The 8,634-nt window shown below is 41.5% G+C and overlaps 1 protein-coding gene across 1 annotated transcript; it reads right to left on the bottom strand.

Moving 5' to 3' along the window:
* Positions 1–868: 868 nt before the first annotated feature.
* Positions 869–2,882, bottom strand: CALHM6 (calcium homeostasis modulator family member 6). The gene is made up of 2 exons (XM_045542295.1): positions 2,170–2,882; positions 869–1,368 (listed from the first exon to the last, which is right to left on the bottom strand). The coding sequence occupies exons 1-2, from the start codon at positions 2,701–2,703 to the stop codon at positions 946–948; spliced, it is 957 nt and encodes a 318-aa protein (XP_045398251.1). The 5' UTR covers positions 2,704–2,882; the 3' UTR covers positions 869–945.
* Positions 2,883–8,634: the final 5,752 nt, after the last annotated feature.

Genomic DNA, 8,634 nt, shown 5'->3' with positions numbered 1-8,634 from the left:
TTAAGGCTTCCAATCCTAAAATCTTTCTCACCTGTCTTTGCACAGACTACTTCTGCCTGAAGTGCACAGCTCCTTATTCTATACATTTGTCTTTCACAGGCTTCCCCAACCTCCTCCACTCCTAATCTAAATCAGGTCACAATTTACACATGTATTTGTATGGTATGGGCTTCATCTGACTTTCCAACTCTGTTTAAGCTGCATAATGACTACTTTGGGGGCAGGGGCATCATAATATTATCTTTTCTCCTTTTATGTATATTTTAAATTTACCATAACAAATAGCTTTAAAAGTTTTCCTCTGATCCTACAAACTAAAAACAAATTATTGCCTGCAATTCTCCTAAACGACTTTTTCATATTTCATATTTAAGAACACTCACTTTCTTTTTCATGACTAATTTTTTATTGTAACCATATTACGGCCATAAAATTCTCTAACTTTTGAATGACCACGGCAGGCTGGGCTGGAAGTCCAATGAGTTACCTATTGCACCCTAGAGCTTGCTAGAATGCCATAATTTTTAACTTCCCAACAAGGTGTTGTTGGCAAGAAAGTGAACTTGAAATTAACATCAGATAACCTAACAGAAAGGTCTGAAGTTCAATTGCTTTTCACTGTTTTTGCTACTAAAATATTTCATTTGAAAACAGCATTATAAAAGACTAAAATCTTTTATTTGAAAAGGACCCTAGAATAGAAATATAAGACTTCTAATCTGGCTCCAGTTTCTCACTTTGAGTGAATCACCTTCCCTTGTTTTTTTGTTTTGTTTGTTTTAAATAATTAATATAATAAAGAGGTTAAGCTCTATATTTTATTTTCAGATCTAAAAATCCATGATTTGGAAGAAAAAAGAAGCAGTCATAAACATTACCAGTGTTTATTTTTTTTAAAATGAAGCAAGAATTCAAAACAACTTTTTTTTCTATTCATTCATAAGGTCATAACTGAGGAGAGTTAGTTATACCAGGTGAATCTACAAATCCAAGAACAGGAATCACTGCATCTCCTTCAGAAGATCTGATACTGTCACATTCCTCTTTTCTGTTAACATACTTGTGCAACAAGCTGTAGTACTGGCCATTTGGGTTGAAAGTATATAGTGAAGATATTTGCTGCCAGTCTTTAATGCTTGGGGTGTTCAATTGTCTTGGACGTGAGTGCTTAAAGAAACATTTAACATTCTCTTTTGCCAATTCAGTTGCATGCTCTGTGGCTTGGCTTTTAAGGATCTTCTCCTCCTCTTCCAAATAGATTTTCCAGAATTTCAGCTGCAGAAAACTAACTGGAGATAGGCATCGGGAGACACAGGTACAAATCAGAAAGCCAACGATAACAGCTGCTATCAGGAGCCAGCCTGTCACCTTAAGAAAACACAACAAAATAATAATTTAGTTACTTTTTTGTAAGACATTTAAAAATCCTCAGATAAAGTTTAAACGACTCACCAGTTATGATGACGAACAAATAACACTTTTAGGTCTTAATCCCTTAGAAGTAAGCAGGGGCAGTCACCTCCCCACTCCCCCAGGACAGCTGCTTGCTTGGCAAGTCATAGTCCAAGTCCTGTCAAGGGCTTAGGGAGGATCCCATTTGTCACTCCCTGAGAACCCAGAACGTGCAATTTCTGCAAATCCAGTGAAAGGAAGGTTCATTTTAAAGAACCTCCTAGCTTTGCAAGCTCAGAAACAATGTGGGGTGGTGGCTTTAGAGCCGGGGAGACCCATTTTATTGTACGTACTCATTTAGCGATAACAATTCTTCTGCTTTCTCCTGGCTGGACAAAGAACTTTACCTAGACTTAATGTATTCCCTATATAGTGGAGATACGATACTAATAACCCAACGGGGCTCTTGTCAGACGTCAGAGAATAATGGAGGAGGTAAAGAGCCCAGCGCAGTATCTGGCAAAAAGTAGGTGCGCCCACTCTCACTCTCTAGGATTCACTTACAGGGCCATAAACTTACAGGAATGCTTTTTCTCCTTTTCAATCGTTTTGCTGAAATATTCGCTTGTCGGCTCATTAGAAACAAGGAGCCATTGTAGATTTTCTTAAGGTGTCCTATGTCTGGAGGGAAGTCACTGATTTCTCTCTCAGCCCAGCAGCTCCCCAGAGACTCGCCCCCTCTGTCCCTCCCAACCACATCCAGCGCCAGCGCCTGACCTGTGACTGCGCCCTGAGCACCGGCAGGAAGTCCTGCACTTTGGCCGCCTCGGCCTTGCCGCAGGGCACCAGCGGCAGCTGGGCGCGGCAGTCTTCGTCCTGGCCCCCGCACAGGTGCAGCGCCACGTCCCTGCTCCCGCTGGCCGCGCACTCGTAGAAGGAGCCCCCGAGCAGCGCCACGGCCACCCAGGTGAGGGGCGCGACTGCGGCGGCCACGGTCAGCTCCGCGCACACGCGGACGCGGCGCAGCCCCGAGCAGCATCTCCAGCGGGCGCCCCGCGCGCGGCGACAGCAGCCGGTCACCAGGCGCCACGTGCGCGCGCTCAGGACGTAGCCCAGGAGGAAGAGCACGAGCGCGGGCACCAGCAGGAAGACCAGGCCGTAGGCCATGTTCCAGGCGGCGGTGCAGGAGCACTGGAACACCACGGCGGAGAAGATGCGCTCCCCGCCCGCCGTCAGCAGGGTCACCAGGCCATAGCTCAGCGCCCTGTGGTGCTTGAGGTGCCAGTCCAGCACTGCCTGAAACTTCTCCATTGGCTTCGTCCCATAGGGGCCCTCGCACAGGCCCAGGTGCTTCTGCCCCTTCGCTGCCTGCTTGTCAGATGGTTGGGTGGACTGAGGTCTGGGGCTTTACGCTTAGATAAGCAGCAGCTTTTAAAGGCGTCCCTGAAGTTTCACTTCTCATTTCAACCACATCAGTTCTGGTTGACAAAAAGACCCAGGCAAACAAACACTCCCAGTACGCCTGACCTCCCTGCTACTCACCCGGTTCCAAAGGGCTAAGGTTCCTTTCTCCCCCAATTCGGGAACTCTGCCAGGAGACAGTCCCTGTTCTGTTGTTACCACTGTTTCTTCCAAACTGACAAAGAACCAGAAGACCTTCCTGACCCAGTGCAGCCACTTGGGCAAACTGGGAAACACCACATGTTCCTCTATTGCACCCACCCTAGTTACTAAGCCAACTCCCAGTAAGACCAAATAATTATAAAAAAAAAAAAAACAAAAAAAAACCCTGGTCACTTACAGTAAATATTACTCAAAGACAAATTTCTGGTTTCTCTTTCATAAGTTAAGTCACAGCAAAGCCCAGCTCAAGGTCTAGTGCTTCTATGATGCCCTGTACCCTTCCCTGTCTCCCTCCTAGATGGAACCAGCAGCCTAGTTTACATTGTTTTCTCCTCTGCCTGATCCCTCCCAAGACATTAGACTGAATATATTCTATTGATTTACTCATCAACACAATGCTTTTTCTTCAGGCATGTCATAACTGTCAACACCTGGAGGAGTGTCCAATTCTTATTCTGTGACCACCAAGTTGATCAGCACAGAACATGATTGTTCAAAGAATACTATTTGAACCAAAAACTTCAAACTGCAGTTACATATCTAACACTGTTGCCTCCACCTTCAGTTTCCTCAAGGTGGCCTTGTTCTGACACAAACTGTGACACTGTGACACTGAGCCTTACTCTGTGTGTCTCCAGAGTGAGGTGAGATGTGCTTGAGAAAACATGGACTTTGAAGTCAGGTGCATTGTGTGTGTGTATCAGTATGTGGGTTTACCAAGTATGCCCCTCTACGATGCAGCATCCTCATTTGTAAAAGAAGGATAATAATGCCCACTTGTCAAGATTGTCGTGATGAATAAATTGAGGATCATATGTAAAGTGCCTTTACAGATAGGGTATGTCTATTAAATGAATGCTCAGTGTGACATGGGTTTACCTGTTGCATTGCAACCTTGGGAATAGACAACAAATAACCATGTTGTACATTTCTTAAGAATTCAAGTGAATACCAAATTGTAGACCAATAATTGTATTCAGTGACTCAGTAACTCTCTACTACCTTAAGAGAATTGGTGTTCCCCTTAGCTGCCTGCTTGCCACAAAGAGGGTTTCCGCATATGGAGTCTGAGTGGGCAGTTCATAGTGAACCGGTTGCTGTTGGGCCCCATCCACTAGGCTAACCTTGTTTTATCTGGGAAAAATAAGTAGCCCATAGAAACAAGTGAATTGTTAGAAAAGGGACAAGAAACACATTATTCTTTTCTTAGGCCAACTTGCCTTCTTAACTACTCCACCACCACCACTATCACCAGTGCCTAGCGTCGTGCCACAAAACCACCTTTCCACAGTGGTGTGACAAATAGCTATTCCTTCAGCGTGTTTAGTGGCCAACCCCAGATCAGGGTCCTTCTTGTAGTGCAGGACAGTTGGGGCACTTTTCTTTGAGATTGGACCAGGTACTGACAGGCTTTCTATGAACTTGCAGCAAAGTTGAATGTTTGAGGCACATCATTTCTGCTATGACTATTAGCTCTGTAATCCTCCATCTCCAAAAAAAAAGAAAAAAAAAATCTCCCTTCCCTGCGCCTTGAGTAACTCTCTTCTTACTGCTAGACTCTTGGTTCACCCCCATCCCACTCCTCTAAGATGTTGCCTCCCTTCTCCACACTTTCCATACTCCATCATGGACAAACCTCAGTATAGCCACAACCTTTCTGCAGATGGCTTTATCTAAATATTCTTAAATGAAACCTAACTAAAATGCACTCCGCCATCCTCTTAAGTGAGGTTTATTTATTCTCCTGCCTTTCTCAAACCAAGAGGGAGAGCTGGCATTCTTCTGGTTATCCACTATGACGCCCAACCCGGGACTTTACCACCATCCTGCAATAGTTTATCCTCCACTGAGCCCCAAGCTATTAATATTTAGCACTACTCCCTCCTCCTCCTCACTTCTACCTCTGTTTTCTTCTCTTTGTTTATTAAAACTTTAATAAAGGCAACCACTTTCTTCTCTCTGTCTCCTGTTATTTAGTGAAGGATTTTGTTTCAAATAGTTTTAGTTACATAAACTTTCATCTCTCAGCCCCCTCCCCTGACTAGATTAATTCTTTTGTTAACCAATTTATTAATTAGTTCATTTGCTCATTCAGTCATTCATTTAAATGTTTAATAAGCACCCAGAATCCACCAGGTACCTATAAAAAGTGGATATTGCTGGATACAGAAAGGAACAAGACCATCAGGTACCCTGCTCTCCTTGAGCTTATAGTGGAGAGGACATAGAAAATGGGTGATGGGGGGATTCTAAAGATTATGCAGAGAAAGAAAATGGTATAAGTGAGAGAGTGTCTTGAGAAAGCCTCTAGGAAGTGAAGACGTTTAATATGACTGACAAAGAGTCTGGGGTGCAAAGGAGCTTGGTTGGAAAGGCGAGTGATGGGAGAATTGAGGGAGAGAAGCAAGGTTACACTCATGAGGACAAAGCTGCTGGTGTTAGGTCGAGTTTAGGTGCTTCATAGACCAGAATATGTAGTTTGCAATTCTGCCCCTGAAACTCACTACAGACGGAGCTGCATCCTGACATATTGTCCTGTCAGCTTGTGTCTCCAGTCACTTTCTGGGTTTGCTATTTCTATGCTCTCCCAATCACAGATGTCCCAGACAATGATGATCATTCAGGACTTAGTCCAGGTTTCCATTACTGTTCAGAGTCCAGGTTCTGCCTGCCAGCCTGAATGTTCTCCAGCACCTACCATTGAGTCTCATGCCCTACCATCCCCACCCCTGCCCCCACCCCGCCTCTGGATCCATGGCCAGTTCTAGTTCTGGGTCTATTGAAGATTGTCCAGTCCTCCACACCCAGCTCTGTTCTGAGAGAACACTTGTCATAAGTTTAGCCCTTCGTGGAAATAAACTAACATGCTAATGGTGTGTAGAAGTTTCAGGAATTTTATCTGAGAGCAGGCTAAATAATATTTAAAATACTTTTACACAGTTGAGAATGTGTGATTCTAACACCAATGTGCTTTGGCTGTTAAGAAATGAGTGGGAGGGTCTCATGTTAATCACTCTGGACAGCCAACAGTTGTGCCTCAGCACTGTCATTATTGGTGTCAAGAATGGATTTCAGAAACCACAAAACATTTCTCGGAAAAGAAGACTCTTGAAAGGAAATGCATGTTCATGCTGTGAATCTGAAAGTTCTTTGCAATTGTCTTCAAGTAAGCTGGTTCTCAAACATTATTTTCTGTAGCTCTCATGAGAACACAGACCCTGCTTGGAATATGACTGTTAGATTCTAACAAAGTATCAATCCTGGCCTCAAGACCCACCAAAAACAGTAAAATCAAATTAAGATTTGAATATCTTAAGTATTTACCATGTGCAAGACACAATATCAGATACCAAAATTAAGTTACTTTAGAAAGTCTGACACTGCCAATCTTAAAGAGAATATCTTTCTGAATGCTAAAATTTGTGGATATATTGTTTATGTTAGGTAGTATATTTGAAAATCTAGAACATGTTATTATTTTAAGATTTTTGTATGTTTACAAAAGTTCTTCCTATGGAATTGTAAAGCAGAAGGAGGGAAAGATCAGACTCCTTCCTTGGCACACGGGTGTCATTCGTTAAATGGCAATGCCATGACATTTCAAATAACCTTTTTATAGATGTTTTTTCCCTTTCTTTGCATGACATTCCTAAACCTATCACAAAAGTTTAAATATTCACTGATACACACTAAATTTTTTTTCTTGCAGCAGATGATTATTTTAACTCAGAGAACCCAGATGTGGCTGATCTGTTGTCATCATTGTCATCATTGTTGTTGTTGCCATCATCATTCACATCATCTTCATACTCTAAGGTTATTAAAGTCCCTAGTTTTCCTTGTGAGGTTTTAAAAACCTGTTTCTATTAGCAATTTTGGTAAAATAAATTGTTTTTCCATTGTCTTAGTCCGTTCAGGCTGCTATAACAAAATACCTTAGACTAGGTAATTTATAAACAGAAATTTATTGCTCATAGTTCCAGAGGCTGGGAAGTCCAAAATCAAGACATTAGCAGATTTGGTGTCTGGAAAGGGCTTGATCCCCATACATGGCACCTTCTTTGTGTCCTTATGTGGTGGAAGAGGCAAGGCAGCTCCCTTCAACCTCTTTTATAAGAGTATTAATCCCATTCATGACAGCAGAGCCTTCATGACTTAATCACTTCTCAAAAGGCCTGACCTCTTAATACTGTCACATTGGAGGTTAGGTTCCAACATATGAATTTTGGGAGGACACCAACATTCAGACCATAACATCCATCAAATCAAATTGTTATTTCAAGGGTGATTTTAACGTGTGCTCAAGCTTCATTGTCAATGGCCACCTATACTTTGTTTCATCACAAGCCCTATTCCCCTGACCTCAAATTGCTTTACTAATAATGTATGATCTGTGATGGAAGATTTGGATTTGCAAAGAAAACAGTAATAAATAACAAGTAAGATTAAAGAATAAAAATGAAGAAAATAAAAATAACCTAATAGAATAAAATTGGGGGTTCTATAAATTATAGACAATACTATTACAAAATCTCAAAAAATTAAATTAACTCAATGGAGAGCATAAACTGTCATGGAAAATCTTCCCTGAAAGAATGCATCACTCGAAGTTTGCTGCATATTTCAGTTGTAGAGAAGTATTTAATAAATTATGGTACATCTATGCAATGGAATAAAAAGTAGATTCATACCACGGAGGTAGATCTGTATGTGCTGGTATCGATGAAAAGACACAGAAGACATGTTAATTGAAAAAGGCAAGTAAAAAAATTTCATTTCATAAATCCATTTGTATACAAAAGAAAATTTACTTTGCAAGAAGGCAAAAGAATAGAATCATGTCTCAAAAAGAACTGAGGATACTGGCAAATATAGTTTACTGGAATCAAAGAGATAAGAAGCTTGCTATAATAAATTTTGGGAGAGATTTAAAATCAAAGAAACCACAAGCCCAAGTGGACCTATAGTCTTCCAACATTATATAAGTTGGACATGGACTAAGAAAATTACTCAGTCACCAATAAGGACATATGTCCATTAGTATATGGCCAAGGAAGATAACAGAAGAAAACCTTCCAGAGGGTGGGGTCCCGAGAATCAAGGAATATTTTTGAACCCTCAAGTTAGAGGACTAGATGGCTTTTGTCCAGTGGTAATTTAGTAAGCTTCTTATCTCTTTGATTCCAGTAAACTATATTTGCCAAGATTCACAGTTCTCTCCAAGACATGGTTCTCAAACCTACTCTATTCTTTTTCCTTCTTGCCCCATTCATAGTCTCTCTCTCTCTTTCTCTCTCTCTGTCTCCCAAATTCCTTCCTGTCTCCCTCCCTTACTCCATCTCCATTTCTGTTTCTCTCTTACCTTCACAGGTACCCTGAATCTACGTGAGTCTATGATTTTCTGTGGAAAAGCCACACCCTTAATTTGATATTTTCCTTGAGTATTTATCCAATTGAATACCTTAATTTTATCTGCCCTGAAGTTCCTTAATATATTGAGAGGCATTATGAATAGGTGTAGAGGCCATACTTTTAATTTGATCTTTCCATAGTTTTATTTTAATGGGTTTTGTCCTTCAAGGCTTTCTCAATTTCTGTCTTAGTGTTTAGAGTCTAAAG

Source organism: Lemur catta, chromosome 2 (assembly GCF_020740605.2).
Source record: "Lemur catta isolate mLemCat1 chromosome 2, mLemCat1.pri, whole genome shotgun sequence".
In the NCBI taxonomy this organism is placed as follows: Eukaryota; Metazoa; Chordata; class Mammalia; order Primates; family Lemuridae; genus Lemur; species Lemur catta.
This window is presented reverse-complemented; position numbering and strand designations above follow the sequence as displayed.

Bases quoted from the DNA above. Each gene is read 5' to 3' on its own strand.
- CALHM6 (XM_045542295.1), bottom strand. From the start codon at position 2,703: ATGGAGAAGTTTCAGGCAGTGCTGGACTGGCACCTCAAGCACCACAGG. The intron at 1,369-2,169 runs GTCAGGCGCTGG...TGTTTTCTTAAG, and splicing joins TGCTCAGGGCGCAGTCACAG to GTGACAGGCTGGCTCCTGAT.